Source organism: Drosophila biarmipes, chromosome 3L (genome assembly GCF_025231255.1).
Source record: "Drosophila biarmipes strain raj3 chromosome 3L, RU_DBia_V1.1, whole genome shotgun sequence".
Classification (NCBI taxonomy): Eukaryota; Metazoa; Arthropoda; class Insecta; order Diptera; family Drosophilidae; genus Drosophila; species Drosophila biarmipes.
This window is the reverse complement of record NC_066613.1, coordinates 9,237,857-9,261,819: the sequence shown is the minus strand read 5'-3', so window position 1 is coordinate 9,261,819 and position 23,963 is coordinate 9,237,857. Positions and strand designations below refer to the sequence as shown.

Sequence of the window (23,963 nt, the reverse complement as noted above, 5' to 3'; positions counted from 1 at the left end):
TTCCTTGGCCAATCTAACGATCAGATGAAGACTGCAATCTCTGGATAAGAGGACGTCATTTTTTCGAATACCCAGTTTTTTGTTCAAAAATAATTTAAAAAAATTGTTAATCATCCCTGTTAAGTATTCATGTTATCAGTATGGATGATCGACGGTTAAATACATTTATTTGTTATGTTACAAAAAAATATATATATTTAACTCAACGTCAAAAGAGTTTACATAAGAGTATTGCCACCTACTTCTTTAAAGAGGGGCAGTTTAAACATCGATTTTAGAAAGTTCTATTAAGTCTACAAATTTAAAAAATATGGTTCCTTGATATCGAAAATATGTTTATATGTTTGTAGCTTTGTTCTCTATCGATAATATTGAAATGTGAACTTCAGGCATGAGCGATGACGTGCTTGAGGATCCACTCCAAGTAGCTGCTGATGCGCGTGAACACGGCCGGAAATCCCACCTGGCAGCCCATGGAGGTGCCAAAGGAGGTGGAGCCGATGAGGTAGCTGGAGTTGCCCTGCTTGTAGACCAGCGGCCCGCCGGAATCGCCGTGGCAGGTGGACTTGCCGCTGGTGGTGCTCATGCAGATCATGTTCTCCGAGACAGCACCGCTCCAGTACATGCGGCACAGGGCGTACGGCATCACGGGCATCTCCACGTACCGCAGCACGGGCGAGACCACTTCGGAGGCATCGCTGTCGCGTCCCCAGCCGGAGGCAAAGGCTCGCACGGATTCGTAGGTGGGAAACTTGCCGTTCAAACGACGCGGCAAGTTGGCGGCCCTTATGCGATCCGTGAAAGTCACAAAGCTGGGCAGGCGGATGAGCGAGATGTCGTTGACCACCGTGCTGGCCGTGTAGTTGGTGTGCACTATAATGCCCGACTTCTGGACCACGATCCTCTTCTGGCCCTCCTCGGCCTCGTCGTGGATGTTGATGGCGCCCAAGTAGACCGTCACGGACTGGGCTCCATCCATGCAGTGGGCCGCTGTCACTATCCAGTAGTGGGAGATCAGGGTGCCGCCGCACCAGGTGCTCGAATTGCCGTAGGAGACGTTCAGCCCCGCCTGGTAGGGGAACTGACCTACCTCCGCCAGCTCTCCATTGGTGATAAAGGGGTCAACCTCGGAGAGGGAGGGAGCAGCTGAGCAGGAGGCTGCCAACAGGACACAGAGAAAGAGCATCATCATTTTACGTCTATTGGGAATAACTGAGGAAGGGAGACTGCCTCAGGGTTATATAGGAGCGGGCTAAGCCCCCAACTATCACCCCTTATCACTGATAAGGACGCCCTCGAGCATCGAGCACCCTAGACCAGTGGGATTATTGCCATGGTCACACAAAAACAATTGACTTGAATAGCCAGCTAGCAATGAATCACTGCAGCTGAAATCTGCACGTGAGGCTTGATTTTATTTTCGGTCTGAGTAGGGTGTTATAGACCTGGTTTAATCTGGCCTACTTCTTCTTCAGTTAGCACATGGTACAAACCTACAGGCTTACTAAATCGATGGCAAATTCCCCACATTCAATTGTTTGGTAACCGTCAATATATATATTGTACCTTTATGTACATTTCTAATTGATATGGTTATCTTTTCTTGTAATTTCACCACCCACCTTTTATTTTCCAAAGAATTTGTAGCTTACTTTTCTGCATGTATCTTAAAAATAGAAAGCTTTTAATTGAGTCGGTTCCTTAATAGTTTTTATATTCTTTTGACTAGTCCCAAAAATGTGCCAATACTTACTTTCAACCAATGAACTATAAACCTTTTTAAAGATATCAATTGGAGTTTTCGTAATCCGGAACAAGGTCTTCTGGCCAAGTGCTCCTATCGGAGTCCCGTGCTAAACGAAAGCAAAGCATATGTACTTTGAATTATTTCTGTAATCAAGTGGCGTTCAGATCAGTCCGGGAAGATAGTCCATAATCTGGTTATGCCCACTCTTACGTCTTTTAGATTAACCCATTGAGGGGGCCGCAAATATAAATCCTCATCCAGCGCGTCAGTGGTGCGAAAAGTGGAGGCCAGAAAACATGCAAGTCAGAACGGCCTTAGTTTCGCTGCTAATCGCAATTCAGGGAAGGTCGATTGCCTGCCTGGACCTGGGCCATGGCGCCGAAGGGCGAATCGCTGGCGGGGAGCTAGCCGGGGCTAATCAGTTTCCCTACCAAGTGGGCCTGAGTATCGAGGAGCCCAACGACCTGTTTTGCTGGTGCGGAGCTAGCTTGATCTCTGACCGACACTTGCTAACGGCGGCACATTGTGTTGAAAAGTAGGTATTCAACTGACAATCAGTGACTATACTAAGTTGCTTTATTACTATTCCCAGGGCTGTTGCCATCACTTACTACTTGGGAGGAGTGCAGCGACTAGCACCCCGACAACTCATCCGATCGGCTAGGCCTGAAGTGCACTTGCACCCCGCTTGGGATTGCCAAACCCTGGAGAACGACATTGCGGTGCTGCGGTTACCAGAGGAGGCCCTTCTCTGCGATTCCATAAGACCCATCCGGTTGCCAGGAATCTCGTCTAGCGGCACTAACTACGAATACCTCCCCGCAATCGCTTCCGGTTGGGGCCGCATGAACGATGGTAAGAAGTGTTATACGAGTATTTAGTTTTATTTTACTTCCTTCTTCCTTCCTCCTATTAAAATCGATTAGTTTCCTAATTTATCAAAGCGTAATAATTCAAATACTTTTTATAAGGATGCGTATGTTACCTTTATCACAGCAAGCATCTCTTTTGTGAATAGTTTCTTGATAAAGTGCACTGTAAAAATGTTTAAGGTTCTAGAGCTGAAAGTTAATGTTTTCCGTATACACAGAATCCGCTGCCATATCCGACACCCTCCGCTATGTCGCCCGCTTTGTGGAATCCAACGAGGACTGTGGCTACGCCTACGACCACATAAGGTCTACCAACATCTGCATGGACACAACCGGAGGAAGGTCAACTTGCACGGGAGACTCCGGCGGACCGCTGGTCTACAAGGATCCCAATGAAAACATAGATGTTCTGATCGGCATTACCTCCTACGGCAAGAAGTCGGGCTGCACCAAGGGATACCCATCGGTGTTCACACGAGTCACCGCCTATTTGGACTGGATAGGCGAGGTGAGCGGGGTTATCTACTCATAGAGTGGCCCTTGAGGGCTGATCAAACAGTGCTGGGCACTGCAATTAAATTAAATGTTGAGCATTTTAGTTGCGACTGTTGCTTTCATTTCGGGGGATGGGTCCGAGGGAATGACACTCTGAAAGAGACGCAGTTTGTTTTAGAAATTGGCAAAGATAACTAGCTGCTTCCTTTGCCTATGATAAGAGTTATGAACTTGTCGCGTAGCATACTTTTAAGTAACTTGTAAAAATTGCATTCGTCAACAGGTTGGTGAAAGGCCATTAAATATAATTACAAAATTATATATAAATTATTTATTTACCTTAATGAGCAATACTTGTATCTATTACTCGGCAAATTTATTTTATTTAAGGGGTTTGTCACCAAAAGGCTGAAATTAAAGTCTTGTTCTTCAAAATCAATCATATATTTTAGAACGTGTTCTTAAATATTTTTTGTATAAATTTCGAAAGAATATCAAAAGACGAATGTCAATTGAAAATATGTGAATACCTTTTGACAGCATACCAGATAATATGGGAATAACTAACTTTAAAAATAATATATATGATTTTTATACCCCTTAGTCGTAGAGTAAAAGGGTATACTAGATTCGTCGGAAAGTATGTAACAGGTGGAGGAAGCGTTTCCGACCCCATAAAGTATAAATGTTCTTGATCAGGATCACTAGCCGAGTCGATCTAGCCATGTCCGTCCGTCCGTATGAAAGCTGAGATCTCAGAAATTATAAGAGCTAGGATATTTATATTTGGCATGCAAATTCCTACGCAGCGCAAGTTTATTTCATCGGGGTGCCACGCCCACTCTAACGCCCACAAATGACCAAACCGCTTAAATCTGTCTGCCGGTAGGTGGCCGCTTTTCTGCGGGTATCTGATCGTCGAAGCACCTGGACTATAGCGTTCTTCGTTGAGCTTTACTAAAATCAATGAATGGCATATCAACAAATTATAGTTATTGCTATAAGACAGTCAAAATAATATGCGCATAATGAATAGTCATTATTCTTTTCAACCTATTCTAATTTCGCCCATCATGCAGACCTTAAACTCAAACAAATACAAATCACTATAATCTTAACTGATATCGTTATAATTGTTATAAACTCGATTCTATTGGAAAGATCTCAGGTGTTTATATTTTTTTCTTTGTCGATGGATGAAAAAATCCCCAATTTCCAATTGTGTTCCTGTTATACTATCTCACCGCTGGGAAGAATTTTGACGATTCACGGCCCCGTATCTGAGAATTCTCAACGAGCTCTACCGATGAGAGGCGCAGATCAACTCCCATATCGCTCGAAAGGCGTTACACAAGGAGACCTGGCCACTTGAACAGGTGCCCGAAGATCAGATAGCGATGGAGACGTCACTTGATTGGGGACCGTCACGGCTATAAAAGCGGCGGGATGAGTCCGAGTGGGACATACTTTCCATAGGTAGCTCCAACATGAAAGTTCTCGTTGTCTTCGCCTTGGCTTTGGCCTACGCCTCCGGATCGGCCCTGCGCTCCCTGGACGGACCCAACGGTCGCATCACCCACGGCGAGGATGCCCGCACCGACCAGTTCCCCTACCAGGTGGGACTCTCCCTGAAGATCGGCTCCTCCTCGGCCTGGTGCGGTGGTTCCCTCATCGGACACGAGTGGGTTCTGACCGCCGCCCACTGCACTGACGGCGTCGACTCCGTCGAGGTTTACCTGGGCAGCACCGTGCGCTCCAGCCCCAAGGTCAAGCACCACGTGAGCAAGGACAAGATCATCATCCACTCCGACTGGAACAGCCGCACCCTGAGGAACGACATCTCCCTGATCCGCATCCCGCACGTGGACTACAGCAGCGCCATCCACAACGTTGAGCTGCCCAAGGAGGAGTCCCACTACTCCACCTACGACAACGATGAGGTCATCGCCTCCGGCTGGGGCCGCACCTCCGACTCCGCCAGCGCTGTCGCCGCCCACCTGCAGTACGCCCACATGAAGGTCATCTCCAACAGCGAGTGCAAGCGCACCTACTACTCCACCATCCGCGACTCGAACATCTGCGTGTCCACTCCCGCCGGCGTGTCCACCTGCAACGGCGACTCCGGTGGCCCTCTGGTGCTGGCCTCCGACAAGGTCCAGGTCGGTCTCACCTCCTTCGGATCCTCTGCTGGCTGCGAGAAGGAGTACCCCGCCGTCTTCACCCGCGTCACCAGCTACCTGGGCTGGATCAAGGAGCATACCGGCATTTCCCGCTAAGTTGTTGAGGTTTTGATTAAACTATCTGATATTTTCAAGCATACAAATCTGGCATTTTTGGGTTACTAAAAGGGCTGAACAGAAGTCGGGTATAAGGGATATTTTTCAAATATATATAAGCAGAACTATCACCTCTCCGAATTCAAAAAACAACTTTCGGTTTGAATTACTTAACTTTAACCTCTTTTATTGGTATTATTTTCGTAATGTCGCTTTCCTATCTGGCTCTGAATCAGAAGTTCCAGTCCATGCTATCTTTACCACACTGTGACTTTAAAATTTAATTTTGATTGACTTTCGATCGGTCAATAATCATATTATCATATAGGCCTCCTTTTGCAGAGTTTCTCTTCGCAATAAACATTTGGAATGTGTCTGTATATAATTAACATTTACAATATACATTGATTGCATTTTTAAGGTTTTAGTTTATAGGCTTCTTTTTTATATATATTTGATGTTTGTCTTTTTATTAAATAGTAAAGAGCGACTTTTACGGACTAACATTATCATTATTTTGAATACACGTACAATTATACAGAATAGAAAATTTAATTTGTTTAAAAATATGCATCCATCAGATTACAAATATTAACTTGCATTTTTTTTTTAATTTTTCGCCTTTAGGTATTTGCTGTGGGCATGTATAGAGGAATAGCGCATACAAATAACAATTATAAAAAGGTTTCTCTGCATACATACAAGATATACTTTTGACTCTATAGATTAATAGTTAGTTGGATTCCTCTCTCGTCTCTCTTAGTTTGTAAAATGTTCTACACTTTTTACAATTGTCGGCAATGTAATAAATATATTTATATATAATTTGGACTCTTTGTTAGGTTTTTGTGGTTCACCATGCGCAGCTTTATTTGAATCCTTCTCTCATCTGCTTGTATAAGGTGTAAGTGTTGTGTGTGAGTTTTGGCGCCTAGTTAAAATACATACGAAATAACACTAAACTAGCAAAAATGATTATAATACAAAAGCAAACGAACAAATAAGTACACGATCTGCTGGCGGTGCTGCTCCAAGTGGATGCAATGAGGTTGCGGTTGTGCCGCTGATTTCGCCGCTGCTGCTGCTGCTGCTCAAGTCGTTGTTGTTGATCTTGTGGTTCATGTGATGTGTGGAATCGTTGTAACTGCTCCTCCTCCCGGCGCTGCTGAAACTGTTGCTGCACCTCCAGCCAAAGCCATTCGCTTTCACTCCCGTTGCCGGTGTTATTAATCAACTCCAGCGAATCCTTGACTGCCCTCGATGGCCTTGATCAGTTTGTCCTTCAGCTGCAGATAGCCCTCGTAGGGCGGCAGGTCCAGACGGTTGAAACTGTGAAAGAATCTCGTTAGCTAGGAATTTTCAGTACCGTAAGCGGAGGTCTTACCAGGTGTGTGCCCTTGGAAAGTTGTTGGGCGTGCCCCACTTCTCGATGGTAAACATCTGGGGGCCATTGGAGCCGTACAGCTCCTTGAAACCGTTCATGGGCACGCGCGATGTGCCCGTCACAAACTGCAGCAGGCGCGAACGCATCTCGTTGGAGAACGAGAGCACCGCCCGCCAGAACCACTGGATGATTATGTGATTCATGTGGTAGTCGCCCTTGTACAGAGTATTCTCGCGCCAGTCCTTCACATCGATGTTCTGTATGCCGCACATTAGCAGCTCCAGCTCATGCTCATCGAATATTTTAATAAGATTCAGGGGGATAATCGATCCGAAGCCGTCCAGGAAGGACGACATCTGCTCCTTGACACGTGCCACAAAACGCCATTCAATAACCAGTCTGAAGGGAATAGATGGCAGATGCGTTTTAGCCTTTAGAACGACATTTATGCCTTTTCACACTCACTTGATGTATTCGTCCTTGTTGTCATTTGTCACGTCTATGTTGGCGCCGCCCGGCTTCAGTTCGTGCTGGCTCTTCTGGCCGAAAACGTCCTCATCCAGGCAGAAAGTCAGTTCCAAGATGCGCGGATCGTTCTCCTTGATCCACATCAGCGAGTTGTAGTACTCCGTGTCCACGGACTCCATGTCCTTCAGGTCGATGGGCTTCTGCAGCATCATCTTGTAGAATGGACGAATGAAGAAGGCATCAAGCAGCTTTCCGTGATACACAGCCATGCCCGCAATGCGGCCGATAAATCTGTGGAGTAATACAGCTCTTAGCGAGGGGATTTACTTTGAGAATGGTAAATGCTTACTTGAAGTAACTTAAATGCTCCTCGTTACACAAACCGCTGCCATTGTTTATCTGCAGCGTATAGTTGTCCATGGCCGAGTACTCGAAGAGCCCATAGTACGGATTGAACATCTCTTTCGATAGTAGATAGAACCATTCCCTAGCAAGGCCTCCGTAATCTGGAATCCAAAGACAGGCATTTTTGTTTAAATTTAACGATATAAGCGTGTTTTACTCACCTAACCCAGTTTCCCCCTCGAACTCCACCCATAATTTAGTCTTTAGTAAATCGGTTTTGGTTACCGAGCTGATGATTCTGTAAGAATCCTCCAGTATCGATGTACGGCGAATACGTATTTCAAACTTATTAGGTACATTGGTCTGGGGGCAAGAAATAAAGTGAGTATACCTTTTAATTGGAAATCGGTTCTTAGTAATACTTACAGGCTTTCTAATATGACTCTTGAAATACTCGTATTTCTGCTTGTAATCCCGGGAGTAGGGCACAGCCTGTCCGGCAATGTTTGGATTGGACAAGCGGGGATCCTCCCACTGCGTGGTTCGCGTGTCTGCAAAGGGAGTTCAGTTAATGTAATTGCGAGGGATAAGAGCATATGAATATAACCCACTATGATCTATGTAGAAAACGCGTCCGTCGGTGTGCACCCGCTCCTCCCAGCCCTCGGGCAAGGGACCCAGGTCGTCCTCGACGCGGCGCGTCTGATTTGGCATAGGGCTGGCCCTTCCGTTGCGGGGATCAATCCATGTGGTCCGCCGGGAAGCGTGGTCAATGAAGAACGTCCTGCCGTTGGGGGCCACCTGCATGGACCAGCGCGGTGGCAGGGGCTCCTCCTCGCCACCAGCATTCTGCAAGACAAGATCGCCAATAAGCATGAGCCACTTTGCCTCAAAAAGGACTTTGCTGTATCCTTGGCACATGCAGATAGAATAGCTCGAACTCTATTTACGTTTTCGTGTGCATTTAGGATGGGAAAATAGAGGGGATTCGACTTTACTTGTTCCATTGGGGGCACAGCCGCGTTGTCTTCCTCGGAATTGCGTCGGGTGGACGGAGCTGAGATGTCGGAGGGATTGTGGCTGTCTGTGTGATCGGTGTCTTCATTCTAGTCATTGGTGGATGGTGGATTATTTTATTCATAAACGTATACATATGGATGCATTGCATTGCGTAATGTATTTTGGTTTGTCGTTTTTGGAAGAAACAGAAAAGAAGTGTTGATGAAATTAAAATCGAATTCTCAAATGGCAGATCTTCTAAGAACACAAATTAAGCCACACATGCAAACATAGAAGATACTAAAACTAATCGAGTAACTTAGGTTTAAGCTGAAAAACAAGGATACACAAAGCTGCATGGAAGCAAGATGAGGGTAAGTACTAGGAGTCAACTTGGTTAACATGCCACACAGATGTGAGGAGCAATCGGTATGGACTCGGTCTGCTTACCACTCCGCCGGCTGAAAACCCCATACCCCAAAACAAACACAGATATGTGGGATTTTAGCTAACACTGACAGATTTTGAGACGCCAAATAGTTGAGAATTTCCAACAGAAGCAAACGATTGAGAGAAGACAAGCAAGTGTTTAGACTACAAGTGCAATGATACGATGGGTGCTACGTGCTGACCGATGGCTGATGTTGCTGCTGCAACTGAAGTTGCTGGTGTCCTGGCCCCCGATGTTGCAGCTCCGGCTGGCGGTTATCCACATCAAGCTACAAGTGAAATGAGTGAGGTGGGTGGGTTGGAATCGGTTCGAGTACGGGAGGGATGAGTGTGAGTGCTAAGGACTTGCTAACCCATATTCTATTCTGGTGCTGCTGCTGCTGGAGCTGCTGTTGCCGCTGCTGATGCTGCTGGATGTGCAGTTGCATCTGCTGTCGCCGCCGCTGCTGCTGCCGTCCCAGGCCGTCGGCCATGTTGCCCGCGGCCCGCCGCGTCAGCAGATTGGTCATGGCCACATCCGGCACCCCGGGCGCCTCGCGCACCGGCCGCAGGTCGTTCTGCAGGCTGGTCGCCGATATCTCGGGCTGCCTATGGGCGACAGGATGTCGCAGGGAATTGTAAACAAAACTGAGGTCATGAAAGATAGAGCACAACGGATGGCGATTAGGCAGCTGGCTGCGAAGTGAAGGAGCCTTGGGGGATCGGAGGGATCTTTTGGGATCGGACAGAGTACCGACAGAAGGCTGGGTGGGATCGGTTTGGATGGGAGTGGCTAGCGCCAAGGCTTAGCGGATGATATTAACCTGGTATGGTCCACTGTTGGGTCCGTCTGGACGCCCTCTGGGCCGTGCAACATGGCAAACCCATTGTTGTTTGCTGGTGTGTTGGGTTGTGTGGTCGTTGAGGGTGTGGTGGACGCCGTTGATGCTGGGGTCGTTGCTAAGCCAGCAACATTGTTATTGTCCTCTAAACTATTCCGACTGATGGTGTCCTACGTACATACAGGGATCGGTTAATGGTGGGTCACTAGACGGCTAGAAATCTACGGTGCTAACTGGGGTCTAAGCAGAAACCTGATGACATGTGGCACAAAGATCTACTGCAATATGCATCTCGCGATGGGAAACTTAAAAGAAGAGCGTCCAAGTGATACCAAACGACTAACGTCTTATCAAGAAAGTAGCAATACGCGTCAATAAATCTAATCAAACTTTGCCATTACGAATATGCGTCTCAGGTACAAGTTCCTATCGAGTATATCACAGGTGTGCGCGCTTCGGGATGTGGCCGAGGGCTGATCTGGGTCAGGGGTCGGAGGCTGTGGCTCCACACTGTCCTGCTCCTCATCGCCGTCCTCCTCGGACGGCTCATTGTCATGCAGCTCGCCGCAGTGCAGACAATTGGCCTGGTTGTTCTGGAGATCCACCATCTCCGCCGCCCCGTTCACATCCCCATCTTCATCCTCATCCTCGCTGCTCTCCTCGCTGGCCAGGGTCTCCATGTTGGCAGCGTTCCTCGACCTCTGTGGCTTGTGGTTTGGTTGTTATTGGGTTAGGCGGTTCGAGTGCGTTTTGTGTGTGCGTTGTGTAATGGGTTTGTGTTCGATGTTGAAATTTAAGAGATCATGCACAAATATCAATCAAGTCGATTGCTCATCACACATGCATAAGTAGTTATAAATATAAGATTATAAGTATAGAGGAATTTACAAGTTTTCCCTGTGACAAGCCTAGAGTGAGGCCCCCCAGGGGTTCTAGATCGAGGCTTTTCCACTTACCGCCGAACGTCCTGACTCCGTTTCGTCCACGCTGATGTGAAAACGTCTCTGGAAATCCGAGGCCAGCTGGTCAGTGGACTGACTACTGTTGCTCGTTAGGCTGCAGGGAGATTGCTATGATTAGTCAGGGTAAAGTAAGGCAACTTTATCTCATCACATCTGTCTATTACAAAAATAACATACTGTTTTCATACATTTTTGAGTCTACACTTTGATAGACACTGATTTAAAAGAAGTAAATAATACTTTGAACTTTTCCATGGGATACCCTTCAATACTTAAAACAAAATAACCCGAATTAGCAAACATTTCCCTCAAAAATCAATTTTTACGCCACATATTTAAATCATATAATATCCAAACGCAAGCTAACCCAGGGAAACCAGAAATGGTGATGTCTCAGTTCTATTAGTACTCTTAGATTGTGAAATCCAAGAAGAGGTGTATATTTACAGCGTTTCACTGTGTTATTAATGCATACTTTCTATTCAGACAGAAGTGATTTTCCCATAAATCCCCTGTTGAAATCAAGAGAAATTTCCTCCCGATTTAGAGTCATATTGCGCCCTGCCAACTTACACAGTAGGTCGCTCCCATTGCGTCGTCCTTGCCGTGTGGTTCACGTAGTACGTGCGCCCATTGGCATCCTGGCGCTCCTCCCAGCCAGCGGGCAGGGCGTCGTGGCCGCCAGTGGGAAAGGGATGCTGTTGCGGGGGAACACCACACGATTATTATTTGCATTTCAAAGGGGACCACAATAACGACACTCACCGGCTGCGACAAGGTCTCGCCGGCATTGGAGGCCTCCACGTGCTCCCACTCGCCGTCGCTGTTGCCGCTGGACGGCTCGCTCTGCTCCCGCGTCTCCCGGATGAAGGCGTGGTAGATGCGCAGGGTGCCCTTGATGCGGGATTTGGCGCTGCTGGGTGGAGGGCGTGGGGGAGAAGGTAAATATTAATGAGCCAACCAAACAGGTGCACAGACACCGCCACAACCGCCAACACCTGGCCCACACAGAGGACACACATACGCACACGACTTTAAACAATAAGTATCATACTAAGCGGTAACTAAAAATAAACTCAACGGCGAATACACGAATGCATATACAAGTGGGATACTGTGGATGCGACGCGTTTCACAACTTTAAACCGCTTTCCCTTTAACAAATGTCAAACTTGGAGAAATTCAGGCGATAAGAACCAAACTTGTCTAAAACACTCAACGAATTTAATCAAGAAGATGTGCCAGTTTTTATTTCCGGTCTTGGATGAGTCATTTTAGTTAAAAGATTATGACAAACAGATATTGCAATTAGTCAAGTATAAATTGAAGCCAGACCAAAAAGTATGGATAGTCACGTAAGACGTAATTTTCTATAGGCTTAAAGTTGTGAAAAGCATTCAATATTGAGAAGCGGTTCTATTCTAGTCTAAGGGCAAGTGGAGTGTTCTACTACGATGACGACGGGTACGTTTGGAAATTATAATGGCAATTGAAGACTGCACTGGGGCGCAGGGGGCGTGGCGACAAACAATAAACAAGGTGAGGTCTGAAAGCAAAACACGTAACTCTATAGCACTACAACGGAATCTCTATAAGTTGGGGGACTTAAACAAGATCTTAGCTCCGTCACCAATCTCTATTAACAAATCTGCCTTAGTTTTGGTTATGGGAGCAATTCTTTGGGCTTGTCTTTGACTTTTATGTCTTGTTTTGGTACATAACTAGATAGTATGGCTATGTAGTTGTGTGTAAATCAACTGAAATTAAAGAAACAAAATCAAACTGCAAACGATATAAACCTACCCTACTGACCTGCGCGGGCGCAGAGTGTAGCTTTGGTCTCCGATGGTGCGGCCCTCCTGCTCCGTGGGCAGGTTCACCAGGGTCAGCTCCACCATGCCCAGGAAGTCGTCGCGTGTCAGGCGATTCTCGTCAAATACTTGGAACACCAGCTTATGCTCAGACGGTTTAACCTGGTCAAGTGGGGGCGGACAATCAGTTAGCAGGTGGAACAGCTACTTAATCGGTTCGCTGGCTACTTACTCTGAATATGAACTCTTCGTTCCAGATTGGGTTCAGTGTCTGTGGGGAAAAAACAAATGGAAGGGTGGTATAAGTAAGTTTCTCTTGTATTACTCGAATTATAATTACAAATTACTTTCAAGGGTGTAAGATACTTAGGAGAGTGTAATCTTGATTTTTCAACCCATATTTCCCTTCTACTCCACTGAAATCCAAACATATACATTCATTTTCCTTGAGTATAACTGGCAATACATTTTTCTGGACTTTATAACTGTGTTAATGCAACTCACGCTCAACCCAAAGACAGATAAGCAGGGTAATAAATAAAAAATTATCTAAAAGAGCAACGATTTTCATTTTTTCCCCATTATCAAAACGTTTCTTCTATCTATTTAAAGGGTAAAACTGCTAGTTTCTTTAATTTCGCAAGCGATTCTAACTATTAAAGGTCTAATTATTAGTTATCTCAAGAGGTTCGCTGCTCTCCAAAACCTTTCGTATTCAATAAACATGTCTTTGATCCCGAAGGCAGATATCTTAGCATTAGTCACAGAGCCCACATTGATAAGCGCTGTGTAGTTTACATTTCTAATCGCAGAACGAAGGCCAAGAGGTCTTCCCCTAGACACTGTTGCACCTTCCGTTCGGTAGTGTGGCAAGTAGCTCCGAGCATAATCGATAAGATAAACTCCGGCAATGTTGCCTTGTCAGCCAGTTAAGGCGGGTTAATACTTTCAGGGGTTCCATTGTGCTCACCTTCTTTTTGGTCTTCGTCAAAACAGAGTCAATGTTTATATCACCGTTGATTGTGTTCAAATCGATTCTGACATACGGGTCGCTGCGGACGAGAGAACTCGTTTTAATTATCCCCTCCGTAATTGGCTTAATTAGCAGCTGATTCACTCACCTGGCGCCGAATATATCCTTTTTGGCCAGCGACTGGCCGCTGAGCACCACGATTCGCAGGTGACACGAGTCGCCAGAGTCGTTCTGAAAGGGGAAAATAAAAAGAGAAAACAGGAAAATTAGTGAAAACAGTCGACACACAAATGAGACACTTGTGCACGCATCGCTGGGGAAAAACAGCGGACGGCAATTCAGTGCCGCAGAGGAGCCAGCTGGCTGGCATCGAAAATAAATAAGCCACAAGGCATGGCCACGCGGCGTATACTTAATGTCCGCGTTACGCATACGCCGCGTGGTCTTGCCTGGATGAAATTTCAGGCACTCGACGGCCCTCGTAACTGCTCGCTGAAGGATCTGCATTATACATTCGCGTGCATAATTGTTTTTTCGTTCGTGGCTAGATAATTTTCACGGCCTTGACACAAGCACTGCCACGGAGGAAAACGAAAATGGGGCCTGGAAGTTCAAGAGAGTCATCAAGCAATTGTCTAGTGCAGAGAATGCGGCCCACACTTGAGCTAAATTGCGTGTAGTGATTCACTTTGGGCCTCGGGGCTCTGGGGCCCAGAAATGCGGTTGCGGCCCAGTTTGCAGTTGGCATTCCTCGTTGAAATGCGAAACACAATTTTAGGCAGCTCTCTAAAATACATTTTCCCATCCAAATGTACTTTGTGGCCAAATTAAGGTGGCTTAGGGTTCAGAATTGGGTTAATTGAGCGAGAGCTTGATGCCAGACCTCAAAGTTGAAAGGCTTTTCGTGTCATAAATCTGGGGAATTATTACGAGCTTTAAATTAACGTTGAATTATTTATTATGCCAGATTTTAATGAGAGATTTGTGAATAAATTGTGATAAATTAGCTGAAACGCAGTATAAAATTATAGTGAGAAGAATTTAAGAAGAAATTATTCTTGATTAATTTCCGCATACAGATTATTCCTCTTTATTTGGATTTTCCAATTAAGAAATTAGCTTTCAATTGTTTGTAGCTTAACTTTGGTTTATTCATTATGGTATAATTAAAAAAGAATTGTGATAAAATTGGTAATCCAAAAACAGTTCTAAATACGACATTTATAGATAAATAATTCCTGATTATTTTCCACTTGGAGCAATTGTGATAAATTTGTTAAAACATAAATAGTTTGAAATTATACATTTCACGCTTAAGCCGCACTAAAAGAGAGGAATTAATATTAAGAGGAATGTAAGAAGAATTTAATCCAGAATAATCCTCTGTATATGGATTTCCTAATCAATAGAATTGTGATTAATTTGATAAGCTAATAATATAGTTATTGTGTTATTTAAATTAAAATTTGACTTAGCACTTGTAGCAATTATGATAAATTCTTAAAACACAAATAGTTTGGAATTCACGCTTAAGCCGTACTAAAAGATAGCAATTTCTATTAAGAGGAATTTAAGAAGAATTTATTCTTGACTTTTTCCCACAGAGATTACCCCTTAGTATATAGGGATTTACCAATCGCCTTTCCCTTCTTGTAGCCTACCAATCCGATTGGAAATTTCAATTAGCCAGAGCTTAAAGCCATCCCATTTTTGCAGGTTCCTTTATCCTCCCAAGAGGTAACCACACGGCAAATATGGCAACACCTATAGCACCCACCCACTCTGGGGCAAACGTTGAACAACAAACTTTCTGCATTCCTGGAAGTAAGGCCAACCCCATTTCATCTACCCATCTCGGCTGAGAGCCAGCACTTGTATCTATTAAGAGGCTTTCCCATGAAATATTCAATTCGCCGACATTGTTTATAAAGTGAAGAGCAATCCGAGTCCCCCGCCGCCCCTTCCTCGGTGGCTGACCAGACGGCGCCATATCTATATCTCTAACCGACCCCCTGTATCAGATTTCAGAGGCTCGCATGTTGCGGCTGGTTGGCTTGTTGGCTTGCTGGCCGCCCCATGACCCTGGCTGGCTTGGTTTTAGAAACCCATTTTACATGTGCCATTTCGCACACGCTCTGGGGAACTATTCCATTCTGGCTCTGCGCTCGTTCCGTTTTAGCGACGGGCTGTATTTTTATTTATGCGCTGCCAGTTCCGCATTTTCCGTGAACTTGTACTATTGATTTTCACCGCGCGGGGCTGGCTCTTTAAAATAGCTGCGGCTTTTCCCACTTGTGCAATAATTAAACGTGCACTCAAAGAAAGGGGGAGGAGGAAAAATGGACTTTCACATAAATGTAGGGATAAGTAAGATACGAACTGAATTACGAACAAACATTTTTCTAACAGCCTTTAAAAGTATTGATACAAATGGTTAGAATTGGTATATTGACGACTGCTATTAAATATTTACTAAATGAATTTATAGGTTGACTTTAAGTCTAAATAGCAATGCTAGTCACATATTCCATATACAATTATTCATTTAAGTGCCATCTGTTTGAAAATAGATACTATTATTTATTGTGTACAAGTAGCTGTCCCTACATGCTAATACTATATAGCTAATAATACTATAAAGCGCTCATTTTATCGACTGTGAGCGAAGTGAGGCTAACGCGCAATATTAAACGCCAGATGCCCCGTTGTGGGGACTCGATTATGGCCTGGACAAGGGCCCATCAGTCAGCCCAAGCCGGTGACCCTGGAGTCGAGTACCCCTCCAAGGTCTCTCCAGGATCCATTCGCATGCCCTCACAGCGCCTGCAGCTGTCACAGTTCCCTTCCCTGCCCCAAAGACTGACTAAACCACGTCGGGGCTGGCATTAAATTGATTTTTAGCCACTAAATCTGGGACCGGGGAAATTAGCTTAAAACTGTTCTTGCGGTTTAAGCCTGTTTGCCACTGGATTGATAGGGGGTGGGGGATTGTGGGGCATGCCAGGAAAAGCGCTGTCAGTCGTAATGATCCACATTGCGATGCACTGGCATCTCATCTGCCTTTGATTGACTGGGCCGATACAGTGGAACTTCTCTTTATGAAACAATCTAACTGAATTTTAAATTTAAGACAGGCTCTTCCTATCTCAGGGTTAGGTTTGGAAAAATACAAGTCGTTATAAGTAATGGCTCATAATATTTTCAATTATCAAAAGAAAATATTACCCTGCTTAATTTGGTAAATTATTTAATACAAGACAATCACTTTTTACAAAAAGGGAATGGATCTTAAGATATTTAAAAACAGATATATAACACACTAATTGTTTATAACATAATATACAGAAAGCGACATTATTTATAATAATCGACTTAGTGACCCATTTATTTTATATATTAAAAGAAAGGAACCTTGAATATATATCTCTATAAACAATTACACTTAGGCAAGCCAGTCTGTCTGTCGGTGCACTAATCACAAAACGCACCGATACGGTTTCGATTTTCTTGGCTACTGGAAAGCTGAATCGCAGCCGAATTCGGTTATCAATAGGCGCAGAGCCAAACGCTCATTATCGGAGTTGGCAAGGCGTTGACTTTTGCCATTTGGGTGACCATGTGACACACAACCAGCCTGGCGCCCTGCTCCGCCTCCTTGCCACCAATCCAATCGCCCACTTTTCCCCCACACTCCCCCAAGGCATTTCACATTCCCAATAGTTTCCCTCCACTTTTATTTCCGTGCCAAGTGAATGAATAATGAATTATAAAAATATATAAGTGAATAGGCATTCGGTTGTGCGCTGATAAGCAAAACTCAGAGAGAGGAAATGTTGGCAGCAAAAAGAAGTCAAGGCGCTCGACGGAAGCCCGTTGTTGCTCTTAACGCTTCATCTGCTGTTCAAACAGAGGGCTTAAACGGAGATAATAAATACCAGTCAACAGCGAACTTAAACAAGCCCGAATCCCAATTGTTGTCTTAAATGCACACGAAGAGCAGTGGCCTGAATCATCCTTCGAACCAAAAAGCAGTGGGCCCTGTAGCGATGGTCGGTGCCATTAACCTAATTGATTGGTTACTGCCCCCCACTTGTCACCATTGTCCAGGGGTCAATGCAAATTCATTACAGAAATTGACATCCTGCCATGCATCTGGGTTGGATGATGGATACTTCGACAGTTTACAAGATAAAGGCCTGAAGCATCTGAGGGGTTTGTGCGGCCACAAAAACTATCTGATGAATTAATTTTAGAACCAAAACCAGAAGGAACCGACTGCCAAGCGGACAAAGAGAAATTATTCAATTAATAAGGAATAGCGTAGGTATATGTACGGCGAACACCCTTAAGGCTATAAATATATTGTGGAAATGCAACGTGATATATGTCTATGACGCTCGTAAGTACAAAATAGGCTTCTGTTATCGGACAGATAGATTGCGCATTAATTTAATGAAAATTTTGCATTTCCTTTGTTTTTCACGGATTTGGGGAAAATAATTTGGGGAAACAAATTAGGCAATCTGAGGTCAAAACACCATTGATCGAAAATTTTTGTAGTTCAAATATTATTTCAGAATGTTAGTCCTTATATTTTAGCTATAATAAATGTATTAATATTATCTCTGGGGGATTCTGATTCGCTGGCTATTATTATACATAAATATTGAAAAATAATACTTTTTAAAAGTGGATTCGGGTGAAATTGATCAATTATCCATTTAATGGACATTCCTCGAAATTGTATCTTTTAACTACCCTATCTATCGAATTAAAATTCTACGGCAGCTTATGCTCAATAAAAAGTCGTTAGAAACGGCCAGTCAATTCGAAGAAAAAACATAAAATAAATAATTTTCCAGACTACACAAATTTCGCCAAAGGTAATTTCCCTGATTTTGATCAGATTGTCATCCTTCAAGCCGTATCTATTACCAACATAGCTTCTTCGACCTGGAAAAGTCCAACGTGGTTGGGAAACGAGACCTTGAGATTAGCATTACCCGTTTTTCCGATCGAATCTGTTACTTTGCAGTGTTTATCCGTACACTCTCAATGCCGGGCGGCCTTGGCCGGAAAATCTCAAGAGATAGAGCCCTGGGATCGGACGGGACAGGCTGAGCGATGCGGTGGGGTGGGAGGGCGACACGTGGGGCACATCAAAGGCGGCTCAATTAGCGGCCGAAGAAAATGAGCACACTCACACACACACACCTAAAGAGGCTCGAGCATTTGCATATGCACCATTTTCACGGACTGGCGAGAGAGAGCGGAGAGCGGAGAGCGGCGCTGCTCTCGGCAGTTACTTACATCACTGTTATTGCAGCCGTGGATTTGGCCATCTTCGCTCGTCACCGATGGCGATGTGGTTGTTGACTCGGCCATTTTGACTGCGCTGCGGATTTGGATTTGGGTTTCGACTGCCTTTTATACTCTTTTATTCACCCCGACTCCTCTTCCTCTGTTTACGTTTGGGGTTTGTGTTAATTTCGTGCACGCCTCTCGAACTAAATTGAACAATAAATTGCGGGGTTATAAAGGAATTAAGGAGGGAGTTACTGGCCGCTTTTGGCGGTTTTAACTGCACAAAACGGGTTGGCCGAGAGGAATTTCCTCTATTCTTTCAGCCTTCTGCGTTCTTTTTGCTCGGTTTTCACTTTTTGGCGCACACAAGATTTATTTTGGTATCGCGACGAGCTTTTTGCCTTCTGCTGAGCTGCAAGCTGCATACGGCGACAGAAGGGAACAGGTTTCACAACAATCGCCGTTTTGTTTTTGTTATGCTCGTTGCGTATACGTAATGTTGGTTAGGGCCAAGGGGCAGGGCGCAGTCGGGCCTCGCACTCCCGTCCCCAGACGCCCGACATTCCTTTCCTCTTTTCGGCAGGAATGACTAATAGGGGCGTTCGAAAAGGCGAGAGAAATTGGAATCAGTGCTTCTGATTTCGATTTCAAGATTCCCCGATTTGCCGAGCAGAACTGTTGCTTGCCGATACGTACGCCTATTTACTTTTTTATATAATTAGCACATTTCAGGGTAGGGTGCAATAAATTTATCTATGTGTGTAATCCGCCGCCGAGTGTGTGGTTGTGGCCCCTATATTTATAATTCAATTATTCACTTATTTATCTTTTATTAACGGCCCTAAGCGATGGAAACAATAACAACAATAACAAACGTCACACCAACACTATTGCGAAAACATGTTCTGCGTAAATGTCTGCCTCTCTCGCTCGCTCCGCAGCGAGTGTGTGTGCGGTTGTGAGTGCGAGCGGAACAGCAACAGCAACACTGGTCGGCGGCCGCGGCGCGAAACACGGAACTGGGCGCTTTCGCGTTCTAAGCTAAAGTGAAGGCAGCTCCCCGGATGGTGGGACCAGCGCGTTCGCGGCCCCAAAAAGCTTTCAGCGCGCTTAGTGTGACCGTAGGTGTGGCACGGATCTTGAGACTCCACTGGTGTATATGGTAGGTGTACCATGACTACAGTCACTTAATGAAAAGTGTTTATCAAAACTAGATTTACACCTTTTGTTTCATAAAGATAATAGGCAAAATACACCTGTTTAAAACGAAAAAGTTAGAAATATTAAAATTCAGGGTCATGAAAAAATTAAGGAGACTAGAGGTCTGCTGTATTTGAAATTATTAGTATTTGTATTTTCAAAATTAACTTTTATACGCTAAATATTAAGGTCAGTGAAATAAAAAAATTGTTTTGAGGGTATTTTTTAAGTAATACCAATATTTTAATTTTCCTTATTGCAAACTCCGACATAATTAAAGAAAAAAAACAAAGTAATATAAGTGATTAATAAATGTTAGTTCTGTCAGTCATTTACTAAAGTACTACACCTTCATTTCGTAACTTAAAAATATGTATTTTTAACAGTGAAATAATATTTTCTCAACCAAAAATACCGAAATCAAATCTATAAACACGCTTTCCAACACTGATCGGGAAGCTTTCAGCTGGCGGCCAAAAGCTTTTCAAAATGACAGCGCTGCCCACTCTCTCTTCTGCCCCTTACTCTCTCCCATTTTCCGTCTCACTCCCACCGTTGACAGCTGCCATCGAACAAGTGTCCAAAAGCAAAACAAAACAAAAACAGCTGATCGGCCGCGGCGTGCGGTGGTGTGGGTGGGGGCATCTGAGTGTGCGTGAGTATCTGCAGCTTGTATCTGTGTGCATGTAATAAAAATTGGGAATCCCCATTAACATGAACACTGGCCTGCTAAGTAGCGCATAATCAATTATAATTGACATTTGACTGCCGGCGCTGCTGACGCAGCGGATCCAATTGAAACTAACCGCCATCAATTGACCAGCTGTTGACTGATAAGCGGGCCATTAGGCCAATCCGCTAAGCAAGCTGTGACGTTGAGCCACTTGACAGGTGCGCTTGGCGACGTCACCACTTGCCGGTTGACGCGCGAATTGGATTAAATAACCATAATAACCGGCTCAATTAGCGGGGCCATCCAACTTTGGCAGGCCCATCCGAATTAATGAAGACAAACACGAAAAACACCTTCCCCTCTCGTTTGGTCGGGAATTTCTAACCTTTCTGACAACGCCTAAATAGGTAAGCAAACACAATTTGGTCGAATAGACACTCAATGGAAAAAAATTAACTGGGACCAGTGCCTAAAAATAGTATTTTATTTTTCTTAAAATATGACTGAAAATATTAAAATGAATAGAAAAAATTTATCCGATCTAAGTCAATAGTTTTAAATCAAGTTCTTTTTAAAATTAAATGTACCATTACATTTTAATTTCTTTTAAAATAAACTTGAGACGATAGTTTTTTTCTGTGTAGCAAAACGCAGACAGTTCACGCACACAGCACTCGAAAGGCGGCGGCCAAGAACCGAGTTGATATATTAAATTAGCTCAGAATACGCCGATGACTGCTCAAGTGGCTCGCATCTTTTGGCAAATTAAGATAAATAAATTACTTTCCGTTCACTCTGAGATGCCCGGCGAATAATTTGTTTACACAAGTGAGCCAAGCAATAAAAGCAAATTCCAGACACTAAATAAACAACACTTGCTGCCGATTCATGTTCTGACCACTGTTTATCTAGCACTTCTCAGATGCTAGAAATGTGCGGGGGATGCTTAGAGAAATTTACACACTATCTGGGTTGAAAAGTGAACTCTTTTTTCAAGTATGAGCTAACACTAGTAGACTGAAAATGTTGTGGATCACCCCCTTTTTGTATAATTTATATAGGTCTTTTAGAGGTCAAATTATTTCATTAAGTCAAGAAACATCTTAAAGTATTATCGATGTATCTCTTATCTCCCTAATGCAATAGCAAAGGAAAAATGCGGTTATTATTCTTTTTTTTAAGAATTTATAAGTGGAAGAGTAAAATACGACACTCTGTAAAGTTACAATTATTTCAGCTAAGTAATCTCCGACCAATGGATCGAGTAACAGTGGGTAAAGATTTAGGGTTTTCCCATTTAAAGCAATTGTGGATACCCCATTTGATCAAGTGAACGGGGTGGCCCTTGTACACGACTCAGCTGTTTGGCAAGCTACAGATTAGATTATCAGGGAAAACATCGTATAAATAGAAACACCAAATAAAGCAGAGGCGCTGATAAGAACAACCAAATCCCCCAAGCACCACTCCATCACGAATTCTTGTTCTATTTGACACACAGAAAATAATTTTGGATAACGCTTCTTGGACTTTTAAGGGCGATTGCAACCGGAGCCTTCTAAACGGATATAGGAAATTCGCAACATTGTGGGTTAGCTCTGATTAGATTGTAATTGATGAAGTAGTTTTGGGTATTCTTGTATGGTTTCTTAGGATTGCACTAGGAACTCAGATCATCAAAGATGTGGGATTTTAAGAGCCATAGCAAACATTTAACTATAAAAGAGCAGTTAGATTTGATAGTTAGAAAAGGGTTAACAGTTTTATATATTTTGGTTGTAAGGAGCTATAAAATTATATAAACGAACCTAAGAAACTTTCAATTAACCATTAAGAGCACACTGCAAATTATAAACCAAATATCATATTATTTGTTTAGGATTGCGACCCCTTTACATGGTTGTTAATAGTGCAAGGCAGAAGATTTTGAGCATTTTTCGTATCCAGGCGAGGTGGAAGAGCAAGACAAATCATTTTTCCGAGTGCACTCCATTTTGGGAGCCCCTTGCACTTATATAAACTTACCACCGCCGCCAACGATCGACGTGGCGTGTGTCCGTTGCCGAACTCCTGGCGCGATTGCTGTTGTCCAGCAACAGAGGCGGCCCTCCTGCGGGGCGGCGGGCGTGGCACGTCGCCGCCGCCCGCCGTGGCAGAGGAAGACGAGGGGGCGGGAAGGGCCGAGGCGGCCACACAGCCGCTGGAACGTGCCGACATTGTTGTGTTGTTGTTACTTAGGAAGCTTCTGCAAAGAGAGAGGGGAGCATGTGAAAAGCGGAAGTGCAAATTAAGCGAGAAAGACACGAATGGCGAACGAGAAGAAAGAGGCTGCGACAAGGTGACAAGAGGGAGAGGGAGCAGGGAACAGGGAACAGAGGAGAAGAGAAGAAAAGCGAGCAGACAACAAAGACGGCAAACAAAGTGCACAACGGTACTTGTGCTAGATGCCATCTCTGTCTGCCGCCCTGCCCCCGCCAGCGTGTGTGTGTGTGCTCGTGCGCCAGGGTGTGGGTGAGAGAGCACAAAAGCCAAACATTTTCCTTGATAATTAGCCAAGCGCGAAGAGTTCAACGCCATGTCTTCGTGCCCCGTTTATGGTTTATGATTATAAAGTTCCGACCAAGTTTTCCACTTACGTTCACAGACACACACCCGCACGGGGCAATATAATTTGCCCGATTTATGTGTATATTTTGCGCTGGTATGGGTGTGGGTTCGCCTTTATCCACTATTTGCGGAAAATCATCACGTATTTCTCACACGGCCAATTATGCACTGCACTATATCAGCGGTTTATCACTCGGACCGCTGCAGCGGCTCACATGCCCTGGTCGCCGAAGTCGGGCGGCTAAAGCGGCCTATATGTGCGTCGCACGCGAGGTAGAAAATAAAAATTAAACACCGGACAGGAAAAACACAAGACGGCAATAGGTTCTCGCTCTTCCTCTTCGATTTTGGGAGCCGATATCAACCCGTTGATAGTTCCGTCTTCCTCTTCGATATTAGGAGGCGCTATTAATCGATAGGGTAGGATAGAGCAGTTCACAAGAGTTAATCTTTAATTTGCAAGAAATTAAATTACACACGCGCGCTTGCTGTTCATCTCGTATTAAAACACATAAAATTGTAAATTACAAAGTAAACGAAGTCAAAGAATCTGAGAATTGTTTTCTGCTAAAAATG

At 44.4% G+C, this 23,963-nt stretch overlaps 3 protein-coding genes across 23 annotated transcripts; 1 reads left to right on the top strand and 2 right to left on the bottom strand.

Annotated features, from left to right (window-relative positions):
• Positions 1 to 139: 139 nt before the first annotated feature.
• Positions 140 to 1,192, bottom strand: LOC108028433 (brachyurin). The gene has a single exon (XM_017100262.2). The coding sequence runs from the start codon at positions 1,190 to 1,192 to the stop codon at positions 386 to 388; it is 807 nt and encodes a 268-aa protein (XP_016955751.1). The 3' UTR covers positions 140 to 385.
• An 851-nt stretch (positions 1,193 to 2,043) lies between these two features.
• LOC108027970 (complement factor I) lies at positions 2,044 to 5,437 on the top strand. Its single transcript, XM_050886715.1, has 4 exons — positions 2,044 to 2,213; positions 2,298 to 2,602; positions 2,838 to 3,148; positions 4,554 to 5,437. The coding sequence occupies exons 1-4, from the start codon at positions 2,044 to 2,046 to the stop codon at positions 5,388 to 5,390; spliced, it is 1,623 nt and encodes a 540-aa protein (XP_050742672.1). The 3' UTR covers positions 5,391 to 5,437.
• Positions 5,438 to 5,550: 113 nt separating this feature from the next.
• LOC108028359 (E3 ubiquitin-protein ligase Nedd-4) lies at positions 5,551 to 23,729 on the bottom strand. 21 transcript variants are annotated; one of them, XM_050886799.1, is made up of 20 exons: positions 23,417 to 23,729; positions 22,806 to 23,025; positions 13,752 to 13,834; positions 13,601 to 13,682; positions 12,863 to 12,901; positions 12,623 to 12,792; positions 11,585 to 11,735; positions 11,393 to 11,517; positions 10,814 to 10,913; positions 9,840 to 10,027; positions 9,390 to 9,663; positions 9,219 to 9,305; positions 8,538 to 8,693; positions 8,199 to 8,436; positions 8,014 to 8,138; positions 7,809 to 7,950; positions 7,592 to 7,748; positions 7,240 to 7,533; positions 6,775 to 7,173; positions 5,551 to 6,719 (listed from the first exon to the last, which is right to left on the bottom strand). In XM_050886799.1, the coding sequence occupies exons 2-20, from the start codon at positions 22,995 to 22,997 to the stop codon at positions 6,617 to 6,619; spliced, it is 3,105 nt and encodes a 1,034-aa protein (XP_050742756.1). In that variant the 5' UTR covers positions 22,998 to 23,025; positions 23,417 to 23,729; the 3' UTR covers positions 5,551 to 6,616. The 21 variants fall into 21 exon arrangements, with proteins under 21 accessions (XP_050742756.1, XP_050742760.1, XP_050742757.1 ...); XM_050886803.1 differs by having other exon boundaries at positions 9,390 to 9,624; XM_050886800.1 differs by having other exon boundaries at positions 11,585 to 11,732.
• Positions 23,730 to 23,963: the final 234 nt, after the last annotated feature.

What these genes read in the sequence shown, in the direction of transcription:
- LOC108028433 (XM_017100262.2), bottom strand. Translation starts at nt 1,192, where the DNA reads ATGATGATGCTCTTTCTCTGTGTCCTGTTGGCAGCCTCCTGCTCAGCT.
- LOC108027970 (XM_050886715.1), top strand. Translation starts at nt 2,044, where the DNA reads ATGCAAGTCAGAACGGCCTTAGTTTCGCTGCTAATCGCAATTCAGGGA. An exon ending in ATCGAGGAGCCCAACGACCT is followed by an intron (nt 2,214 to 2,297) that starts GTTTTGCTGGTG and finishes GGTATTCAACTG; the next exon opens with ACAATCAGTGACTATACTAA. An exon ending in TTGGGGCCGCATGAACGATG is followed by an intron (nt 2,603 to 2,837) that starts GTAAGAAGTGTT and finishes CCGTATACACAG; the next exon opens with AATCCGCTGCCATATCCGAC.
- LOC108028359 (XM_050886799.1), bottom strand. Translation starts at nt 22,997, where the DNA reads ATGTCGGCACGTTCCAGCGGCTGTGTGGCCGCCTCGGCCCTTCCCGCC. An exon ending in CGAGGGGGAAACTGGGTTAG is followed by an intron (nt 7,749 to 7,808) that starts GTGAGTAAAACA and finishes TTTGGATTCCAG; the next exon opens with ATTACGGAGGCCTTGCTAGG. An exon ending in GAGCATTTAAGTTACTTCAA is followed by an intron (nt 7,534 to 7,591) that starts GTAAGCATTTAC and finishes ATTACTCCACAG; the next exon opens with ATTTATCGGCCGCATTGCGG.